Source organism: Sturnus vulgaris, chromosome 3 (genome assembly GCF_052056855.1).
Source record: "Sturnus vulgaris isolate bStuVul1 chromosome 3, bStuVul1.hap1, whole genome shotgun sequence".
Taxonomy (NCBI): domain Eukaryota; kingdom Metazoa; phylum Chordata; class Aves; order Passeriformes; family Sturnidae; genus Sturnus; species Sturnus vulgaris.
The window spans coordinates 111,447,215-111,470,125 of NC_142245.1; the positions used below are offsets into that span (position 1 = coordinate 111,447,215).

Below are 22,911 nucleotides of genomic sequence, written 5' to 3' on the forward strand. Positions count from 1 at the left end.
AAAACAGGAAACAATTTAGCATTGAACTTCAAATGGGACACCAAATGTTTATATCAAGAGTCCATGTTTATTGTTGGCCAAAGGGAGGCCAATTCCAAATTATGACCATATCAAACACTTTACAGGTTTAATCTTGGGCCCCAGACCAGTTCACTTTATTTTAATTGCCAAGAACTAAGAATTTTCAGCTGTTTTCAGTAAACGTGTGTATCTTTGTTGAGATATCAAGCTCATTATTCAAATCTGTCTTTTATTATGAATCCTTAGTAGCAGTGATTTTTTTTTCATGCAAAAGTTTTTTAGGAAATAAGCAGATCTTTGACCCTGATCCTGAGTCACCACCACGGGCTGAATTTTAAGTAAAAGAAGAACTGAGATGGTTTCCCAAGAATAGAAAGGGTTGTGACTGACGAGCCAAGATGGATTCATTCAGAGTAGAATTTCAGTTTGCTATCCCTGACTTCCAAAAATCTCCTGTGTTCTTAAAACATTTACCCAGATGCTACCATTTACAAGCTGATATTTTCAGGAAAATTAAACTCAGACAGAAATCTTGAGCTGGAAAGTGGTTGGTAAACAAACAGTTCAAATGTCTTCAGTGTGAGCATAGCAAAGACCAGAGGAGGACCCGTTGGTCACTCTGCTTTTCCCACATCAGGAAGAGCTCTGAAGAGTCCCTGGAAGTGTCCAAGGCCAGCTTGGATGGGGTTTGGAGCAACTTGGGAGAGTGGAAGGAGTCCCTGCCCATGGCAGGGGGTAGAATGGGGTGATCTTTAAGGTCCCTTCTAGCCCAAACCATTCTGTGATTTATGATCAGTGTGTTGGTTATTACAGGAGTCCCAGCTGATGCACCTGGCTCTGATCTACCCAGGCCATAAGCAGCATCCAATGGACTTGCCAGATTTCTCCTTCCAAGGAAAGAAAACTTAGGAACAGAAAATGTTGCCTCAATGTTAAATTTATCTCCCTGCACTTAGAAATACCTCACATGATGGTCAAGCTGAGGGACGAGGCTTGAGGAAATATCTTGTCTTGCATACTCACAACACTGTGCAGGATCTGGCTTTGCTGCCCATACCTGTGACTGCTGGGTGAATGGAAAGGTGTCCTCCACTGGGAAACAAATTTCTCTTGGTGGGATGCCTGAAATGCCAGAAATGCAGCAGAGTAAAAGCTGAATCTCTAAAGCTGAGCTGATGAGTTGGTAACTGAACAATCAATAATTTAATATTTGCCTTCCATGTTACATCACAGGAGCCCTCAGAGGATGGGTTATAAGGACAAGTGACCACGTAAGCTGCCCCCTGTGTGGGTACAATCATGTACATGGGGAGGACACATGGCCAGAGAGTAACTGAGGATGTTGAGAGAAGAATTGTGGTTGTCAGGGTGTTTCACAGCAGGGGGATATTCTGCTGAAGGCACCACAGAGACTAAAAATCAAAGGAAAACCTAATCTAGAGTAACCATCTGAACTCTCTTCAAGATTCAAAGACACTGAAGTAGGGGGGATACTATTCCATCAGCAGCAAAAATGCATCACACAAAAGAGGATGTTAGACCTGATTTAAAAATTAAACCTATAAAGTTAATATTTTACTCTGCAGCAGAAGAGGGAGACAATAAAAGGCTTGAACTAGGAGACTGGTGCTGAGCAAGTCCAAGGCTTCCCCAGCGAGAAAAGGAAATCAAATTAGAGGGACCAAGAGGGAAACTCCCTTTTGGCAGGCACAGCCACCGAGTGTTTGGAGTCCCCTTCACTGCGAGGTGCTGCCAGGCTGCAGATTATTCTAATGCTCTCCTCTTGTAAAAATTATGCATAATGTGAAGAAACTTTGAAAGTCACTTAATCATGTTATGACAATTTTTTAATGAAAATTTGTTTTAATATTAATAGAGATTCATAGTTTCATGATAATATGGGTAGCAGTGGCATTTGGAGCAGCCGTTTCTAGCCTGCAGCCATGCTGTGCTGTGCCACAGCATAAGCTGTGCTTCAGACTACTCAATAACTTTCTCACATATAAATTTATAAAGACTTTTATAAGCTCCAATTACATTTTTAAAAGACATAAAACCCCTCTTTAAAGTGTGCTTACGTGACACATTAGTTTAACTTTCAACTGGACTTTGTGAAGAAGGGTTTTGTTACAGCAGTGCAAGCTTGGAAATGGATCCCCATTTCCCTGGAAGTTGTTGAGTGAAGTAGCTTCTACAGTTTTTCTCTATCAAAACACTCCTTTTCTCCCAAGAACATAGTTTATTTTGGGGGAAAGTGTCAATACAACACATGAATTCTGGTAAATTATACAGCGCAAAGATAAAGAGTCAATTGCCCACATTGTATCATAAATAATTAAAATTGTTCCAGACATTCTTTTAGCTGGCACCAAACAGCCCTCTCCCTGACAGCTCCCAGGGCAGGGATCTTTCCTAAAGGCTAGCACTGATGCAACATCTCTGATGTTTTGGAGACTGAGATGGTTAAAAATATGGCCATGTCCAATTCTTGCAGTTGCCCTAAGGGTCAGAAAATGATTCCGAGGTTGCTGAGATAGAGGCTGCCATACTAGGTCTCTCCTCTTAAAATCCATTATTTGCCTCAACATTCAAGATTTTTGGAGCTAGAATCCCATCCCTGAAATTCAGGATCAGCAAAAGAACCCACCATCTGAAGCTCCTCATGTTTTTTTGGGTTTTTTTTTGAGGAGTACAGAAAATTCAAGTTGCAGACCTGACAGGTCTCATATTCCATGGCCCGGTAGAGCACGACAGAAACATTTCTTCCAGAGAGATTTTTAACTCTTTTCTTGTCAGTAACGAAGTTTAGCCAAGCAACCATGCTTTTGTCTTTTCATTGAGATGAGATGGATCCAAGAGGAGCTTGATAGGAATTTTTTTCTTGTCACTCACCTATCTTTATTCTCTTTACTCAACCTCTGCCAATTGCTCCTAGTCATGTTTTGCTGTATTAATCCCAAACTGTTCCCTTTTTATTGCAAACACTCTCCAAATACATCTGGATAAAATCCACCCATTCTCCTTCTCCCACCCCCTCATCCTCTGCTTATGGTGTAGATATTTTATTAATTGACTTTTTACTCTTCATCCCCTCCAGCTCCTTTTTTTCCCCCATCCTGATCCTCTCCCAGGTTCCTTTTGGAGCTCTGTCCATCTGAACAAAGCCTCTCTGACTCACCACGCTCATTTGGCTGGATCTGACACTCTTTCAACTTAACACGATGGTGATTTGGGTGCTGGGAGCTGCTCTGGAGAGAGGATCTGGAAGCAGCAAGGAGAGGATGCTCAGGGTCTCTGGGGTTACTCTGCTGAGTACACAGTCCTCAGGAGGACAGGCTGACAGCTGGCTGCTTCTTCTCAGACTGCCAAGGATCTTTGATGTAAATTTGACTCCCATGCAGATGAATAATAAAGAAGCTAAATGAAGGGTACTTGCTTGAAATAAAACCTCAATTGAGAAGTCATTGATGTGATAATCATCAAATCCTGGAATAATTTAGATTGGAAGGGACCTTAAAGTTCATTTAGTTCCAACCCCCTGCCATGGGGAGAGACATCTTCTATTGCTGTCTAACCTAGTCTTGAGCACTTCCAGAGAAATTCTCATGCAGTTTACTGGGAAGACAAAATTTAGGTCCAGTTAAGTCTTTCAGAGTTAACAGCAATGGTGTTGGTGAACTCCTGACTGTGCTTGCTCCTTACCCACCTTTTGATGTCAGGAGAAACAAGGTGTATTAAATATATTAAATGTCATGAATTATTAACAATTACATTGTGGCAGTACCCAAATGGACCCAAATCAATCTACAGGCAATGTTTAGAGAAGCTCCATCCACCCACACAGCCCAAAGGTCTTGCAGTCCCTTTCATCAAGGTGAACACAAACTAGAAAGGGAATTAGTTTCCCCAAGACCTCATAGTTAACTGCTTAGGAAAGACACCAAGCACAGGTTTTTTTGCCTTTTACTCAGTATTATTTTGTTTAAATAAGAATGACTCTGAACTCTTAAATTTTTGCAGACTTTTGGTTTCATTATGAGGCACAGTAATCACAAGCAAAGCCTGCAGGTAGCTCAAAGTCTTAGAGTTTTCTCCTTCAATGGAACAACCAATTAGTTTTTTTCCTGTTTGGGAAGGTATTGGGGTTTTCCCCCTTCTTCTTCTAAATCATGAATTATGAGGTAGACATGAATAATTAACAGCCCTCTGACAGAGCACTTTAGGATTTCTGCCTGTGTGCTACTTACCTGAGTCAGCAAAAAATGGATAATTGTTCAGATTTGTACTTCAAAAGGAAAGTGAAATGCTGAGCAGGGGACTGGGAAGCGAAGATGAGCATGGGAAGAAAAGCAGGAGTGATGTTTAGATCTCTGAAAATCTTTTTCACCCTTTTTCTTATGTCAGAAATTTGCAAGTGTCCTCCCTCGGTGATAGAAGTGGTGGCAGTTCTTGGCTGAACAGCATTTCTCCACTGGATCCCCTTAGCTGCCAGCTGGTGAAAGGCAGGGACAGTTCCAGCTTGGGGAGACAAGTGAACTGGGACAGAACTCAGAGCTGTACAGCCACCAAAGCTGATGGGAATGACCTGGCTGTACTCCAGGACTGGATTATTATTATTATTATTATTAGAGCTCTTTCTAATTTCCCAAGCTATCAAATGCTTCAATGTGAGATCCAGATCTGACACAGCATCTCCAGGAGATCCTTGTCCTTCTGCCATGGAGTGACAGGCCATGGGAGATAGCAAAACAGATTTAGAGATGCCACTGCTCGGGCTTTAGACCTAGTTTAGGACCAAGCAGAGAGGCAGCAGTCCTGGGACTGAGCTCAGACCCAGCAGCAATCTCAGAATAACACACAGAAGTAAAACCCATGCTGTATTTTGGGAGGTGGAACAGTCACTTACAAATGAAGATCCATACGGTGGAAAATGAGGTCACTGTCACAGACACTGCCACCAGAAGCTTGGCTGAAGTTGGCACTGGCTGTGCAAGATGCTGCCAGGATATCTGTGGAAGGCAGGACGTGACTGCCCTTCTGTCCCGTGGTGGAGCCATCAAGATCCTCAAGGATGGCAGAGTGAGGAAAGGGGAAGGACACTTGGAAAGGGGAATTGGTGAAGGTCAGATGTTCAGCTGTCACTGTAAAGCCACCTGTGGGTGACAAGCAGCATTAAAAAAAAAAACAAAACAGAATGGTCACCTCATGTAATGGGCCTGAAGACAACGCTCTGGAGGAAAAGAGATCAACTTCATTCCACCTTGCCTTTGGCAAAATGTCTGATGGGTGAACAAAACTGGGGAGATCCAGGAAAATAAACAGAGGTGGTTGTAGGAATAGCTATTCTATTGCTGTGCTATGGCCAGACCAAGCCTGCCCAGTACCCTGCTGTGACTGTGGTTCAGACTCACCTGATCCAGGTGCTGCTTCTGGCCCTACCAGCATCTCCTCAGTGACCCCAAACACTTCCTCACAGGTCTCACAGCCAAAATTACAGACCACAGCAGTGACTCCTATAGATCCTGTCTGCCTCTTCTTGAAAGTAAGTTTTTTAGAGGTGAGTACATTGTATAAACGTATTTGACTCTTCTGCCTATGTGCAGCACCTGGCAGAATAAAATTGGGCTGAAAAGTGAGTCTGGAGGATTTTTTCACTACTGAAACACAGATAGCTACTAAAAAAATGAATACTCATGCAGGCTAAAGTTTATGGGCACATTAATATTTACAGAAATGTCAGAAAATTATTGCCCCATGAACTGTAACAAGTCAGCTTTGGCAGGAGTTTCCATACAACACATGGGTTACTATTTGGCTGTCTTATTCCCAGTTTTAGCCTAACTAAGCCAGATTTTACTGTTTCTCTTGTCCTTTGATCTCATCTCCTGAAATCTTTTCTATGTTATTGTAGGGCAGTCTTCATTTATATATAAATAAATTTTATTACAATACAAGGGGCAATTGCATTTGGATGAATCTTCAAAGAGCCTTTGAGTACCTCTTCAAAGCTCAGAATGATGCTTAGTTTACACATTATCTTAGGCAAATTCACCTCAGGTTTAGGCTGGCCTGAGGTAGCAGCTTGGTGAAATTCTGCAAGGTTGTGTCACAGCTTTTTAAGAAATTATTACTCTTAACATTTTATCTTCCAAAATGAAGATGCAGAAACAAGGCAGTGTATAAATCCTGTTTCCACTGAGAAAACTGCATCAGTGCAAAAATCAGGCTATGTTTGTGTTAAAATAAATGCAATATGTGGCTTCAACTGAGTGATGAAGCCATATCCAGAAAGATTGGGGAGAATCAGAAATCTCAACCCAGGCAGAGGAGTTATCAGTGGTCATCTGTGGAAATTATGAACATGTAATGGGAGGGGAAGCAAAGGATTTGGGAATCCTGAGAAATAAAAATAGGTCAGACTCACCCTGCCCTCGGTAACAGCCAGAGCAAGTCCTGATTGCTGTGCAAGTGTTCACATCAAAGTTCCTGAAAGCTGTGTTGGAGATGAAGAGCTGGTATCTTTTGGGAGTCTTTAGTCCTGCAGACATACAGGTCCTGTCCTGAAATGAAGGAATGAAGGAATCATCAACATGTGAGTCATGGAGTCCTAGAATGGTTTGGGATGGAAGGGACCTTAAAAGTCACCTCATTCCAACCCCCTGCCATGGGCAGGGACATCTTCCAAAAGGCCAGGTTGCTCCAAGTCCCGTCTAACCTGGAAATGAACATTTCCAGAAACTGAGCATCCAGGATGCAGCAGCTGGGAATGCAAGAATGTGATTGCCCATAGCTGTGGGGTTTAAAGGACAGATATAAACTATTGTTTGGCAAATTCTTACAACAACCATCTAATTTCAAACTCGAAGCAGGCGATAGCATCACTTTTAAGGGCAGCTTGTTGCCCTTTGTTTGAGTTGCTGCATAATAATTAAGATTGGACATTTGAAGAGAGAGGAAAGTGTACATTCCCTGGGGAGAAAAAATCCACCTAAAAGCCACCATAAGTGGATTTTTACATCCTCATTTTACTTTACCTTTTTTGTCCAGCAAATGGGAAGGTCTCCTACTCTGCAAAGACGACCATTCTTATTTCTGTTCTGAGAAAGATCTGAGCACTGAGCTTCAAACACATTTTGTGTGATTTGGGATGGGGGTGCACTTAAGCCAGGCTCTCTGAAAAGCTCTAGAGGACTTCAGCGTCTATTAGAACTTAAAGAACCAGAAAGGAGGAGCAAAAAAAGGAGATGAAAAACACAATGGACAAACTGGATTTTGGGGTAGTCCAAGACACAGTGGAAGTGTACAACTCTCTGCCAAGCTGTCTTGGAAATGGGCTGGAAATAAAAATAGAGTTAGTGAGCAGCCTGGTGGAGGAAGGGCTGGCAGGAGTCTGTGATTCTGTTTCTGAGGCCAATGAATACTTGTAGAATATATCTCAAAAGCCATAGTAAAGAATCAATCAAGAAATCCACCCTATGGGAAAACATCTGCAATTGAAAAGAAAAAATGTAATGGACTCTTATAATTAGATTATTACTTCAAAGAGAAGGTCTTATCTTCAGTCTTTGTAAGACACAGTAGTTCCATCAGCTGTTTTATTCTGAGGCCAAAACATCAGGACTGATAGTCCTGGTTCTTGGGCCATTTTATTCCAAGTCATTGCTAAGCAGAAATCCCTGGTTTCTGGTAACAAATTGCTCAGAAGGTCTCTACTGGCTTTTTTCTTACACTTCCAGTTCTTCCATCTCACCCAATTTTCTATATTTTTAATACATTAATTTTATTTAAACACATAGCAAATAGACCAGTGTGAGACAATAATTCTTTCTTCGTGTGTCTCAGAGCTCTTGCTTTTTCCATGAAGAAATGTTTCTCCTTAAATGTCCCACAAAGACTATGAGTTGCTTAATGAGAACATGGAGGAGGATTTCTGAATGTCTGAGAAGTTAATAAAAGTCTTTCACTTGGTTTTTACAGGTCTTGGATTTAGCCCTGTCACTATTTTTTCAATGGGTCAAAGCCCCAACTTTTCAATGCCCTGATATTTCCAGAAAACAATTTTGTTTTAAAAACACTTTTTTTTCCCCCAAAAATGTGGAAGGGATCACAGAGAGGAATATCCAAAGTTCCCAGTAAATTAATGTCATAAAGTTTTAATTGATATTAAAGAGACATCATTATTAAAGGGAGAATTACATACATTAAGATGTAAATTATGACAAGGAGGCTCTTATCATGAGATAATCAAAGATAATCACCCCCCTGAGGTACTGCAAGAAACAAGGCACAGCATGAGTGCCTCTAAATCTCTTAATAAGTACAACATTGGAGTCCTTCCATGGATCAGGCAAGACAAAAACAAAGACATTCCCCCCTTGGTATCAGAGAAATTCACTGGGACATCATGGGGACACTGCAAGGTTGGACAGGTGAAGCCAAGATTTTATCTGAACTATCTCCTTAGAACAGACCTGCTAAGGAGGTTTCTTTCTGTGAGATTCTGAAGAAAACTCATTTAAAAGACTTTCTTTTTTTTTTGCTGCCAGTCAGAGAGAAAATTAATTTAATAAACAACAATAGAAAACTGAGCAGGGCAAAAAAAAAAGACCTCAAAATCATGAACAAGCAGCTGTGGCCAGTTGTAACTAAAATTCCATTGTTATCCATGTTATTAATCTGTTAACAACCTGGTAGCACCCAAAGGACTTTGTCCAGCTGCCTAAAGAAATAGTGGAAAAAGAACATATTTACTGCATAAATAAAATTACATTTTGTCAGTATTTTTCATTCTCAAGTAGAAAAAGTAACACTCTGTGTTCCAGGTGGACCAATGATGCTGAGAGAGAGCAGAGGAAACCAAAGTGTTAACAAGGATAGAAACCAAACCTCAGTATTCTCAAATCACTAAACTAAACCCACTTGTGCATGGTTAAATGGTGCTAAATACCAAAGCTGTATAGGAATTTGTGTAAGAAAAGCTTGATTAAAGAAAAAATATTATTTAGCTCAAAAAGTCGGGTTTGGTGAAATACCAAGATTTTTCTGAGACCATATCATCCTGGAAAAAAATATGAGTAGGGGAAAAAAATTGCACTTGTCTTGCTTAGATCCTTCAGCTTTTTGTGTTTGTGATTTTGCTCTCACCTTTGAATATTTTTTTAGAAAGAATATGCAGGATTATGCCTATGTGAAATAGAAATAAAATTATTATAGTGTGAAATTGTGTAGTAGTTTCTAATGAAAATAGAAAAACCAGAGTCTGTTTCAAATTTGTTTAAAAAAACATCTTAAAAACTTCTGTGCTGAAATGAAAAGATATTTAGGAAAATAAAAAAAAAAAAAACAAAAAAACCCCAAAACATAGAACCATAGAACTATTTTGGTTAGGAAAGCCCTCTAAGACCATGGAGTCCCACCATCAACCCAGCCAAGGGCAACACTGAGCAATGTCCCAAAGTGCCAACACCTACATGGTTTTGAAAACCCTCCAAGTGATCCCACTACTGCCCTGGGCAGTCTGTCCCAAGACTTGAAAACCTTTCAGTGAAGATATTTTTTTCCAAAATCCAGTCTAAACCCCTACTGGTGCAATTTGAGGGCATTCCCTTGTAACCTATTTAAAATCCAAGTTTTTCCCAAGCTGCCATGGAGCAGGGGCTGTTCTCCAGGTTGCTTTCTTATTTCTCCAAATTCCTATTGAAATGTTGCTGTGAGACTTAGGAGACATGGAAATATTCCCTGCAGTTCTTACCTTTTGCCCAAGGTGTCCATTTAAAACACTCTCAGACACAGAGAGGTTTCCCAGGCTTTCCACGATGTCAATGCCAAAGTCTTTGCAAGCAGAAATCCAGAAATGCTGGAGCTCAAGGTTCCTGCTACTGAAAATCTACAGAAAAGGAAAATAAAATAATAATAGATATCATCATCAAATAATAGAATGGTTTAGGTTAGAAGGAACCTTACATCTCATCTCATTCCACCCCCTGCCATGGGCACTGACACCTTCCACTATCCCAGGTTGCTCCAAGCCTCTTCCAACCTGGCCTTGAACACTGATTTTTTTCTAAAGGGAGTCCATGGAAAGAAGCAGAATAAACTTAATTATTTGTGTATTCTAGGTGAGTCACATATAAAGAAATTACAAGTTATGCAGAGAAAACAAACAACAACAAACCTGCAAACCACCCTTTTGTTTTATTTCTTTTCATACAAATAACCTTTTCCAGAAAGAGAATGCATCAGCCTGAAAAATCACACTAAAAAGTTGGACACCTTCAGAGAAAGAGTCCTAGGATGGGTGAGGGTATAATACCTTGCAAAGAAAATACCATACAAACTGTTCAGGTCATCAGACAGAAATTAATAGGATCACAGGCTCCAAACTCTGAGTATGGGAAAAAAGTGTGACATAATTAAAGGATTTTAAAATCAGATTATTTAATAGTGAGCCATATTAGCTGGAGAACAAAGCCAGACAGATTCAAATAAATGAAAAGTGTAAAATTTTAAGAAGAATAAAAAAAAAATCCCATGGAAACCATCAATTCTATAAAGGTATTGCAATCTTCATGAATAACTCAGATCCACTTTGAGGATTTTTCATTTGGCAACAGGCTCTAGTGGAAGGTGTCCCTGCCCATTGCAGGGAGGTTGGAATTAGATGGTTTTCCAACCCAAACTATTCTAAAATTCCATGTTTACAGTGGCAGACAGATTTTAGATGATTACAGAGAAGACCAGCCGGTGAAAGCAGCACTGATTCTACAGCAAAAAAAATCATTCAAATCAAGTTTCTGGCTCTTTTATTAAAACAGGAGCCTCCAGGTGAGGGACATGGATATACAAGAGTATGGAGGTGAGATACCTGGAAAAATCCTGAGCATCTCAGAACTGGGGACAAACATACCTGTGCTCCCCCGTGGCAGCTCCAGGCTGTGAAGTTGTTGAACTGAACACGACTGTCTGGCAAATACTCTGGGTACACCAGCAACCCATTCCTGTTTAGGAGAGAAAGCCATGGAGACTCTTCCTTTTCAGTGCATGGACTGGTGCAGATTTTTCTATTCATCATTTTGGTATCGAAAATCTTAAATCTGTAACAGTTGTCTGCATGAGACTTTATTTCTTAAAACCAAAGTCAAAAGTTTTCAGTGTTAGACCTCTCAGAGCTAAACAGGAGTGTGCAGTGCCACTGAGAGGTTCTCACTACAAAACACCCTCCCAAGCCCATGAGTTTTCAGCCAGAATCACCTTCAGATGATCCTGACATGAATTTGGAAAGACAATGGTTTTTATTTATCTTGGATTCAGCTAACTTGGATTACAGCCCAAATGTATGCATTCCTGAATGCAGCACTTGGTTTGACCTTCTCAGAGATTTAAAATCCAGATTAACTCAAAATTCAGATCCCCTCATCTGCTGATTTTCAGTATAATGTCATTTTTAAATACTCTTTCTGTTTTAGGGAAGTACTGGTTAAAACTTCTGTCAATTGCTGGATACTAAAGGAACAATTATTGCATGAAATGTCACAGAACCATGGAATCACGGGATGTTGGAAGGGACTTTAGAGATTATCTCGTTCCACCACCCTGCCATGGGCAGGGATACATCCCACACCAACTCTGCCCTGCTCCAAACAACTCTGCTTCCAAGAGAGGAGGACCTGAAAGGGTGCAAAACTGGGGAAAAAAAGAGGGGCAAAGCCTTTTCTGCCCATCACTGCAATTACAGATGGCACAAGCATTCACTGAAGGAAAATCTCTTTAATCAAACTCCCCAGGTACCTTGTGCAGGAGTGAGCTGTGTTCTCACTGAAGGACAGGAGAGGCACTTTGGATGGACCCTCAGGGGAGAGATGAAAGAAATAGCCATAGCCAGCAGCACACACTGTGTTACCCTGTAGAGAGGAATATGTGACTATGAAAATAATGTTACCACAGATTTCTGGAGATTAAAATCAATTTAAGGAACACACAAATTAAAATCCCAGCTGAAGTCCATTCAAATTCTGGTTAACTGGCTGATGGAGACTAGCACCTCATTTCTGCATCCCCAATCTTGTTCTGTTTTCATTTTGACCTTGGGCCAGTTGTAAAAATACTTATTTTTAAACCAGGCAAAGAGGGTTGGCCAAGCAATAGAAACAAATGGCAGAAAAATGATGTTGTCACAACTCTTCAAGAAGTAGGTAAGAAAAAAATGTGTTGAAAACTTACATCTATAAACTCCTTTCTATATAAGAAAATGTCAGGAAGGAAAAATAAATCACAAACTAATCACAAGGGTAAATCACAAACTAATCAAGTTTATTGATTTCCTTCTCAGTCTGGATATTTCTCTTATCTCCCAAAGCAAACATGGGATAAAGAAATAGAGGAAATATTTGCATTGAAAAAGTGAGCCTCCTAAAAGTTAAGAGAAGCAAAGAACAACATCTTCAGGATATGTCAGTGACTGAACAATTAAACTTCCTTACCCCTGTGGTAAATTATGTGGTTTGCATCATTTTTTTACAGGGTAAGTGAACAACCATAGGAAGATGTGCTGTAAGTTACTGTCATTTAATATCTCTTAAAGAAATTGCTTTTTAAATTCTGCACTTGAGTTACATTATTTATGTTGTATGAGGTAAAAATAAGTGGACATAAGGTCTGACTGGCTTTAAAATTAGGAGTTTGGTACTTACAGAATCTGCATCAAGTGGGTTATATGGGTTATATTTGGTGTGTTCTGAGCTCTCCTACTCTAGGACAAAAAACCTGCTCTTGCCAGTTTAATTTGAAGAGCAGCCAGGCATAGTTGGGTTTGGGTTGTGTCCCTATAGCAATGTCTTCAGGTGCACACCTGTGCATGCTCCCTCTCACCTGCCTTAGGTGTGAGAAAATTTAAAATCCAGGCTGGTAGATTTTAGGCCCCTTTCTAGGAAAAAATAAGAAGATATAGGGATGTGCAGAAGGCAACGCTTTTGGTCTGTCCTTAGACAAAATTAATTGCTCTCTGGAGGTATGTGGCTCTCTAAGGGGGGTCTAAGATGACGTTTCTTGCAGCTCCAAGGAGGGCTTGTTCTCTAAGATCAGGTCTGACACCACCACTCCCGTTCATAGGTCAATGGACAGTGTTAAAATTCTAATGACTTTTTGGTCCCTGATGGTCCAAATCAGAGCTGAGCCTGGCGACCTCGAGGTGAAACCCTCCATATACCAATTACTTTCTTCTGACCCATCCAAGTGTGCTCCCTGCAGTCCTGATCTCTGACATCTGTCAAGGAATAAAGTGCTGGGACCCAGAGCTCTGCTTTCTCTATCCCCTGGTAAAACTGCTGCTTTTTCTCAAAGTGCAGCCACAGACCCTTTTCCTTTAACAAAGCATTTCTGCAGTCCAGTCACATCATTTCCAGGATATTTTACTTGCGACTCCAATCGTGCGTTCTACAGATGATTCATAAGGAAAAAAAAAAAAAAATAAAAAAAGCCCTGCATATTTATTCAGCCAGCTCGTGGCTGGAGGGCAGGGGTTTTAGGCAAGCAGGGAATTTTGTGTGGAAATCAATTCTTTGTGGAAGTCAGTATATTATGAATGTCCGTGCAACCAAAATTCCAGAGAGAAATTACCTCCCTGAGCATGCCAAATACCTGGAGGTATGCACTGCAAGTCAGTAAAAATCAAGTGGCTGACGGTTTAAGTGTCTCTTAACCGTACAACTCTGCTGGTGTAAATATTTCATGAATTTCTTTTAGATAGCTGGGACTTAAAGTGTTGACCTTAAAGATGGCATTAAAGCTCTGGACAGTGTTCCCAGCACCATTCCCACAGTTTCAGAGCTGGGCAGGATGTGAGTAGAACTCACAATGTGCCTGCTTTGGTGTTTCCTGCTTTTCCTACTTTGCAGGAAAGGGTTTGGAAAAGACCTCAGCAGGAATGAAACAGTGGGAAAACGGTGCCAAACAGATGCAGCCTCACCTCTCTGGTGCTGTGGAGAATGGCTGGATGGGGTGACACCAGGAAACAAATGCATTTACCAACAGTGTGACAATCAGTCACTCCTCTGACACCAAGGCACCAGCTGAGCTCCACCCCGTTCATTCATCTGAGCTGTTCTCCAGTCCTCAACACCAAGGCAAGAAAGGAAAGGGAGGCTCTTGCTGGATTTCCTAAACCTAGTCCATATGTTGTTATGCATGAGCATCATATGCTGGCTCTGGGATTTCAGGGCATTGAATGTTTGTGGATTGGAGCAACAAAAAGGCCAAAACTCACTAGGTCTAAGAGAGCCAAGAGAAAAAGATAAAAAGATACTGTTTAAATTATTTTTCCTGCACACAAAAAGAAAACCAAGGACATAGGGCAGATGTTTCAGTGAGAAAAAAGCCAATATCACAGAGGAGCATCTTCAGTTCCTTGCAGTGATAGCATTTAAAAGGCAAGAAACCAGCCTGCTAATGAGATTGTCTATGACTCTAAAAAGTGATAACCTAGGCTTACACACTGTGTTTAAAAAAATTATACTAACCTTGTAATAATCAGTTTGCACTCAAACTGTCCGAGTATAAAATTTCATCTAACAGCCTGATTCACCAGTGCATTTAAGAGCTTAATTCAAATGGAAACCAATGGGAATTGGGTCTCCAAATGTCTTTGTAGGCTCAGGTTTGAGTGACTGCTCTGTCCCAATTTCCACACCATTTAGGCCACCACTGAATTTCAAGGAAATTTAAACTCTTCAGCCACCGATGCAAATTTAGGCTCCCAAGTAAATTGAGTAGTTATGAAAACATTACTGCAGGTCTCACTGTGGAAAGGCTTAACCCATCAAGAACAGATGATGTTACACAGTTTGGACCTAGAGCTCTCTGCAGTTCCTGCCTTAAAGATTGCAGCCAATAAATTTAAAACCAGTAATTGAAATATGGAAATCTGAAAATAAAGAAAAACAAACCAAAACCAACAAAAAAAAAAAAAAAAAGACTGACAAACGCCTAAAATTAAATTCTAAACTGGGAAAATTTCTATGGCATGTTCTGGTCTGGGAAGCAGGCAGGTGGAAGATGAGTCTTTCCCATTACATTCTTCAAACTTCCCCAATAAACTAGGATTATAAATACCTAAAAAAGCTTGAGTCATTTGATCTGAGAATTTTCATGAGAGAAAAGGTGCTAAGACTACAACATCATAATGCTGGTGCTGGACCAGCACCCCCGGAATTTAGTGATCATTATTGCACTAAGAAAAAGTCCACAGTTCTTTTGCTTGGGAGAAATGTGACTTTTTTCTCTTAATATCCCCATGCTTTGCTGTCTTCCTGAGCACTGCTTGGTCCTGTTGTACAGTAAGTGCAGTTAACAACAATTTTAAGCTGGGCAACTTCTTCTTCTTTCCTTTTGCTGCTGCAAGTCCTCAAATATTCCACTCCTCAAGATGATGAGGGTCATCAGCAACCATTTGAGGGCCATCTGCTACCCTGCCTGGAGCAGCACATCTCTGGAGAGCAGAAAGGACCCCCTGATATTGGGGTTCACAGCCACAGCTGTAGCTTTACATCTGTAAGCTCACACGAGCAGAGAGGGATAAATAAATGTGCTGAGAAGCCAGCACAGCTAGCTCCCAGGAACCCGTGGAGGTAATTGCAGCAAACCTTTTCAAAAGCTGAGCCACTGGCCATGGAGTGAAGAGCTCCAGGGTAAGTCAGTGCATGGCAGAACAAAACTCTGTGTTTAGTGGAGCTGAAATTCTCATGATCCTTCCTACTTGTTGTATTTTTAAACCATATTTGACGGCCTTAAAAATGATAAATATGGCCTCGAGGGAGTTGCAGAAAAGTTCTCTCCTCCTTCCTCAGTGCTCATGTCTTCGTAAAAACATAGGGAATGTGTTGGTCTCTTTTTCACCTTCAAATTTAGGTGCAAATCTTTCCTCGTGGAGCAGAAGCCCCGGGGGTGATTAGGTCTTCACAAACAGTAATTGGTTTGGTTACTGGGGGTTAACAATCGAACGGGTTAGGATTATTTCTTAAATGAAAATATGCATTTTTTCACTACTGTAAGTGTGGTGAGAAAGGTCAGTTTCAATGTAATTCCTTAAAATAGTTGGGAAGGAAAAGTGGTTTGAAGTTGATGAAAATCATATTTTTCCACAAAACACATAAAAGCGAGTCTTTATTCTGAAATGTAAGACCAAAAACGAGTATGAACTAAGAGAAAGCATCAGAGAATTAGTGAATAAAAGTATTTTTTCTGAGCTCAGCTTTTTGATGTGTGGCTGTTAAGCTGTTAGCTCTTTAAAAACGTGGTGTTTTATTACCATTTAGAATAGAGAAGCTCCGTTTCTTTCAAAATCAATGTCATTTTCATAGGACAGGGAACACATTCTCTTTCTCACCCTGGAATACAAATCTTCAGCTGTATGTTCAATGTGATTTTAAATCCAGATAGAGGTGTAAGTGATGCTGCTGAATTTTAGTGTTTTTGTTGTCAGTCCATTAAAATTGAGGGCTTTTTTTAATAATGGCAGAAATTCAAGAGAAGCTGAGACAAAACTTTTTCCAAGTTTTCTCAATCTCTGAGCATTATAAAATACAACAATGTTTTAAATTACCTCAGGATGAATTATTTCACTTTAATATTCCATTCCACTCAAAGACAGCAAAATTCTCAGTAATAAATTTACCCAGGAACATAATTTATTTTATAATATGCACTTGTTTCAATATCCCATCACAAGCACACGTTCTGACAGCTCAGCCAAGAAACAAATATTGTGTATTTGATTTCCCAGATAAATGAAGCTCTGTGTCTTTCTGATATCTTTGATTAGAAAGGAAATGTTATGTCTTAAACCAGAACTTCTTACCCTGATGTGGCTGGCAGGAGCCCTGACGTAGATCCCTGCTGGTGACAGTGTCTCAATATTGGATAAACCATCAGTTACAGAAAGGCCAATCACTACGTTGTTACTGATTTTGTTCTCCTCTTCCAGTCCCTCGCCTTTAAAAGAAAAAAATATAAAGAGGGGAAAAAAAAAAGATAAATAGGTAAAAAAATAAGAGGAAGAAAAAATTAAAAATAAACATAAATGTACATATAGCTGGAAACCCCTTATTGTCATGATTCCTATTTCATACACACAAGTCCAGGTGTTATATTCACATATATTTCCCTGGATATGGTATAGACTAAAAGTTTTTGGTGAAAATATATATTATAAAGCAGATTTACAGCTGGGAAAAGAGATTCAAAGTGGTTCAGAGTGGGAAGAGGCTCACCTATGCACACACAGGCATGCTCCTGGCAGTACCAGAATTCAAAGCCTTTTTATGTCCTGTCTCCATTCACTGCCCTACTTACATGTAAGAAAATTTCTAAACAAGCTGAAAAACACCTGGTGCACCTCTGCACAAAAGTGGGGGGTTGCCCCCCTAAGAAATGGAGTAGGAGAAGAGAAAGGGGAAAATCAATCAGTCAATCAATTGATCAGACAACAAAGACTCATGCAGTGCCTCAGATCTAGTTACAGTACAGGTGTAGGAAGAAGAAAACAAAATAAATATTTTTTAAACTACATCGTAAAGAAATGAGCTGCCCAATGGCAAGGATTGGACAGTCCCATACAAGCCAAGTCCAAATAAGGACACATTGATAGGATAAGGGGAAATGGCCTCAGTTGTTCTGGGGGAGGTTTAGGTTGGATATTAGGAAAGATTTCTTCCCCTGAAGGGTGGCCAGGCACTGGAAGAGGCTGCCCAGGGAAGTGGTGGAGTCACCACCCCTGGAGGTGTTTGCAGCCATGTAAATATGGCACTTGGGGACATGGTTTAGTGATGGCTTGGCAGGGTCAGTTCAGTGGTTGAACTTCCAGCACCAGGAAGAACTGGAAGGTGTTTTCAACCTTAATGACTCCACAATTCCAGGATCAGCACTGCTGCTCTTTTGAAAGCAGAATAGCAAGTGGGATCCTGTGTGGAATCTATGCATAGGCCATTCCCTCTGGCCTACATGAGGAGCAAATCACATCCATTTAGTTTTGTTTATTCAACAGAAGTCATTATCTTCAAATATACCTGCTCGAGTTCTATTCATAGTGCAGATCCCTTCCCATGTCATTACTACTCCAAATAGAAGCCACTTCACAAGAAAATCTGTGCCCTTTGGTTTTTGGGATAGCAATAAATACTTTCAGCCTTCCCACAGTCTTTTGAGGGAATCAGCTTCCTCAATTTTTCCAGTCTGCTTGTACTATAAACAATGTTACTACCAGTGTATAAACAGGATCCTTAAAAAGTCCTTCTGACAGGGTTTTAAGGTTTAGGCTTTCAAGTGTAGACCTTGTGTGTCAATAATTTTAAGCCCAGAAAAACGTTTTGTGATGATCTTGCAAGCTCTCTGAAAATAAGGATTTCAGGTGAAATCACTGAGAGAATCCAATTCCAAAGCTGCAAAGAGCCAGATATAATATATATTCCTTCATGGGCAAAAAAAAATTATATATCAATTAATCCATCAGAGCCTCTGGAGCTGCTGACAGTGAAGCCATTAAAAGCATCTTGAGGATAAGGTGCATTCAGGCTGAAATTCCAGCTCAGCTCAGAGTCCTTTAACTCAGACACTGATCCCAACATGAGTGAGCCAAGGGATGCTAATAGCTTAGAGGTCCTGCTCTGCTTGCCCATGGCTGCAAGGGCTCTGTGCATCAGCTTGGGCAAGACCTTGCATCTCTCTGAGCCAGCTCTCTTCATCTGCAAGGTGTTTATAACCACATTGGGTTTCTAATCTTCCCTGTTTAAATCATGATATATCAGCCTCATTGTGTTTATACACAGCACCCAGCACAGGGACTTGCTGTGTGTGGGGAACTGCAGGATCAGAAGTGAAGGCTTTCTTTTTTTCCCCTCTGTTTATCTCATAATTGGTCATTTTTATCCCATCTCTTATGGAAAACATGAATCGAGCTATACCTTTAGGTATTCAGGCAACTGAGATCCCAGCAGAAGATGCTCCAAGTCAATCTCCTGATGGTTAGTTAGGAGAAATACTTTGTTATTTAACATTTTTGTTGCTCCAAGCTCCAATTTATTTAAGTGCTAAATCCTCTGGTTAACTTTTAACATATGCTTTCATTCCATTATCTTCGACATCAAATGACTGAAGTTACAGGTAATATGCTCTTAAATGCTTCACTGAGCTGTGGTCTTAAGTATTCCATAATGATACTTTTCCAAAGACAGATTAATTAATCACCCCCCAAAAAATTTACTGTTTTTTTTACTGAAAAATAATTGATCTTGATCAAGTGAAGACTGACCTGAAGAAAGAGAGGTCAAATGGAAGTAGCTGCTAGGAGTTGTGGGTGGAATTGTGGGAGATTTATTCCAAAATCACTGACAACAGAAATTGCAGATGTGATCAAAGTTCTCAGAGTGCAGTTAAGGATCTGCCATTCTTTCCTCCAAAGGCATTTTCATGCAAATGGGAACAAGTTGCTGTTGTATGTAGTGTGGATATCTGCCTGCTCCACTTACCCACGAGAATCCCATGGCCTGAAATGTTGTAGAAAACATTGCTGTCCACACTGAGGTTGGAGACCCCAGTCAGATGGAGGCCTTGGCCAAAGGAGTCCAGAACACAACAGCCATGGATGTAGGAGTCTGGAAAGAAGTGAGTGGTGTGAGCAAAAATCACTCTGCAGATTGAAGGCAGATATTTTATACCCCTTCTCTGGCCAGCCATGGTGACCCTCCCATCATCCAGATCCTGGCCAGTGCTGCCCTCTGCCACCAGGAAGCCCTGACCCTTACTCAGTGATGGAGATGACACAGGAAATACTTGTCCCTGTCCATGGCAGAGGGGTTGAAATGAGATTATTTTTCAGATCATTCTATGATTCTGTGAGAGGTGCAAATGCAGCTTATCTGTAAGGAAAAATCTATCCAGCACCCTTAAAACATTCTTTGAGCCCACTTAATTTTCCCCGACCACCACCAGTCTTCAGAGTCCTCACTGCCACTTCCACAGAGATGAATTTGGCACTTAACAGTGACAAAGTCAAAAGAACTTAACATATTCCTTAACCTCTGGGCGATAAAATTAAATGCTGGCCCCTGCAACTGGCCCGTTTTGGGCTCCCTCATAGTGTATTAGTGCATTCATTTCCAGAGCTACTCTCTTCTACATCAAAAGTGTAGCATTAAATAAATAAATAAATAAATAAATAAATAAATAATTTTAGGAAGAAGCAGAGATACAAAGGAAGTGAAGCAGGTGAAACCACTGTCACTTGGGCTTAGACTGGAGGCGAGGGGCTTTTATTCACATTTAACAATCCAGTTTGTCAACTGGCTCAAGAGCCAAGCAGGTTTTGAGGGTGCCTGCCCCAGCTGTGGGTATCTCCAGTGCAGACAACTCACCTGGCAGCCAGGTGTTGCCAGTAACAGTCAGGGCGCTGCAGTGGTGCTGGAACGCTCGGCCCACGTGGCGGAATTGGATCCCCTGCAGCTGGAGCTGGCTCGCCTGCCCCTGGAATGCCTCCACAACCAGGATGGCTCCCAGGTCCCGAGAGCCCAGCTGCCTCTCACTCCTCTTGTACAAACACCCAGAGCCACCTAGGACACAACCCAGGGAGAGCTGTGAGCAGCACCCTCTCCATGGGGTGGGATGGGCAAGGGAGATCCTCCCCACTGACCCACTGAGACTCCACGTCCAGCAGGGATCTCAAACATGGGCCCAAAGGCAACACAGGCAAACATTTTTTATGGTCCTTTGAGATAGTCATGGTTCTTTCCCTAAGAAGGTAAATTTTGAAGGGACAGGTATCAAAACAAGCAGGAAGCTGTAGTTCTGTGTCTTGGACAGCTCCTTGGAGTTAATTTTAGATAATTGTATGCATGAGGAAGAGTGTTTTGACAATGGTTTCCTTTAGGTGAGGTTTTTGAAAAGGAGATTGGGCATGAATGTATAGAATTAAACTGAAACGAGGCATTTTTGTTTGTTTTTTTTAAACTCTGCTCTCCTGACTCTCCCTGCAGATGAATGGGGAGCTGTTACTATCCACGGTTTCAAGACAAGAATAAAGATTATGGAGAAATTCTTCCTTGTGAGGGTGGAGAGGCCCTGGCACAAGTTGCCCAGAGAAGCTGTGGCTGCTCCTGGATTCCTGGAATTGTCCAAGGCCAGGCTGGATGGGGCTTGGAGCAACCTGGGATAGTGGAAGGTGTCCCTGCCTGTGACAGGAGGGTGCAATGAGATGATCTTTAAATTCCCTTCCAACCCAACCACTCTTGGATTCCATGATAGGACAAAAAAACAAACCATAGGGCTGGGCAAAATTCCTGAAAGACCCTTCCATGGGAGTGAGGTATTTTGGTATGAGATTCAGACTATGAATGTGCTACTTGGGCTTGTTCAGTGAAAGAGCAGAGGGGATCTCAAATTCCAGCACTGCCTGCTGATTCCCAGTAATGGTCATTTTTCTTTTAAAAAAGGTAAATTAACCACAAAAAACACTGTTCACTCCTGTTCTGGTGACTCCTCTGAGAAATCCTCCTATCCTTTAACTCAAATAAAAGCCTCAAACGGTTAGTGCATTTCAGAGCCTATATTTATGAGTTCCACACAAAATGGACCATAAATCCATGAGTAATATAAGCAGTTGGCTGCTGGATATCAAATGAAGTCTTGTGTCACAGTCTGAAAGCCCAAGGCACTTTTTTTTTAAAGGAAACCTTACACCTGGGTTGCCAGATAACCTAACTCTCCTCACATTATAATCACTGTGTCTGATTCTGCTTCTTGAATTGATGGTGTAAATCAGGAATCCACCTGTCAAACTCCATGGCATTTCATACAGGTAAAACTAAAGGAGAACTGAGATACTTAACATTTTTTCACCAGTGATGCTTTATGCATCACCTGTTATTTTTTCCTTGGCAACCCTAAACACGAAACATCTCAATATTTTACGCTAAAGAGTACAAACAGCATTGGGCTGTTTTGTTTTTCCTTCTTCTTAAAGTGACTAAATAGTAAACACAATTAAAAATTTAATATATTATGTACACTGAAACATGTTTTCAGAAGATACTTTCTTTTTTACACCCTTAGGCTCAGGCAGAGCTAAAGGCTCTTTCCCAAGATGGCTTGAAACAACAGTGTGAAAATAATACATCTGAGATATTACAATGAAGTGCAGTTCAACTCCCAAGACTTCACACTTCAATGTCAAACAATGTTTGGAAAGACAAACTCTCTTCCCTGGCATTGGAGTGTCTCAAAGTTACCCGAGGAAGAAAGAGTTCTAATACACAGTGATGCTGCCACAATGGGATTTTAATGGAGCAGTTTTCCTCCTCAGTACATTTCTGTGAGAAAAGACCTCCTCACCTGCATTTGCACACTGCCTCAGGTGGGACATCCTCTCCAGTGTGACATTTCCTTGAACAACAACCCTTCTGCTGATCAGTGCCACCACAGCACTGGAAGGCAGACCTTGGCCATTGCCCCATCCCTCTCCAACACTGTGGGGGTACCTAACAAAAGACAAAAAACAGCATCTGCACCTGCCAGGGGGAGAGAATTACGTTTATAATTTCTTGTTATTTTTGTTTATGACCATAACCTCCCAAATTCAGAACTGGTTTCAGTCCTTTCCTCGGGGGATAGTGGCACATCCAGTGCTAGGTAGGCTTTTCCTTTCTGATGTTTGCTTTCATCTTTTTTGTTTCACAAGCACTCAAACCTTCCGTAGATTATGCATATAATTTTATATTGTACTGTGTTATTAGGAAAAGGCTTTTCATCCAGAGGGTGGTTGGGTACTAGAGCAGCCCCCCCAGGGAAGTGGTTACAGCCTCAAGGCTGTCAGAGCTCAAAAAAAAACATTTGGACAGCACTTCCAGGCAC

The 22,911-nt window shown here is 41.0% G+C and overlaps 1 protein-coding gene across 1 annotated transcript in view; it reads right to left on the minus strand.

The window, feature by feature from the left end:
* Nucleotides 1-22,911, minus strand: part of PKHD1 (PKHD1 ciliary IPT domain containing fibrocystin/polyductin) — a 229,390-nt gene that overhangs the window by 108,572 nt on the left and 97,907 nt on the right. Inside the window, exons 38-46 of the mRNA XM_088162528.1 lie at nucleotides 22,403-22,538; nucleotides 20,421-20,637; nucleotides 19,536-19,661; nucleotides 16,871-17,004; nucleotides 11,809-11,921; nucleotides 10,928-11,018; nucleotides 9,773-9,907; nucleotides 6,446-6,581; nucleotides 4,928-5,174 (exon numbers count right to left, since the gene is read on the minus strand). Of these exons, the coding sequence (XP_088018654.1) occupies nucleotides 4,928-5,174; nucleotides 6,446-6,581; nucleotides 9,773-9,907; nucleotides 10,928-11,018; nucleotides 11,809-11,921; nucleotides 16,871-17,004; nucleotides 19,536-19,661; nucleotides 20,421-20,637; nucleotides 22,403-22,538 (1,335 nt within the window). The remainder of the gene's footprint in view (nucleotides 1-4,927; nucleotides 5,175-6,445; nucleotides 6,582-9,772; nucleotides 9,908-10,927; nucleotides 11,019-11,808; nucleotides 11,922-16,870; nucleotides 17,005-19,535; nucleotides 19,662-20,420; nucleotides 20,638-22,402; nucleotides 22,539-22,911) is intronic.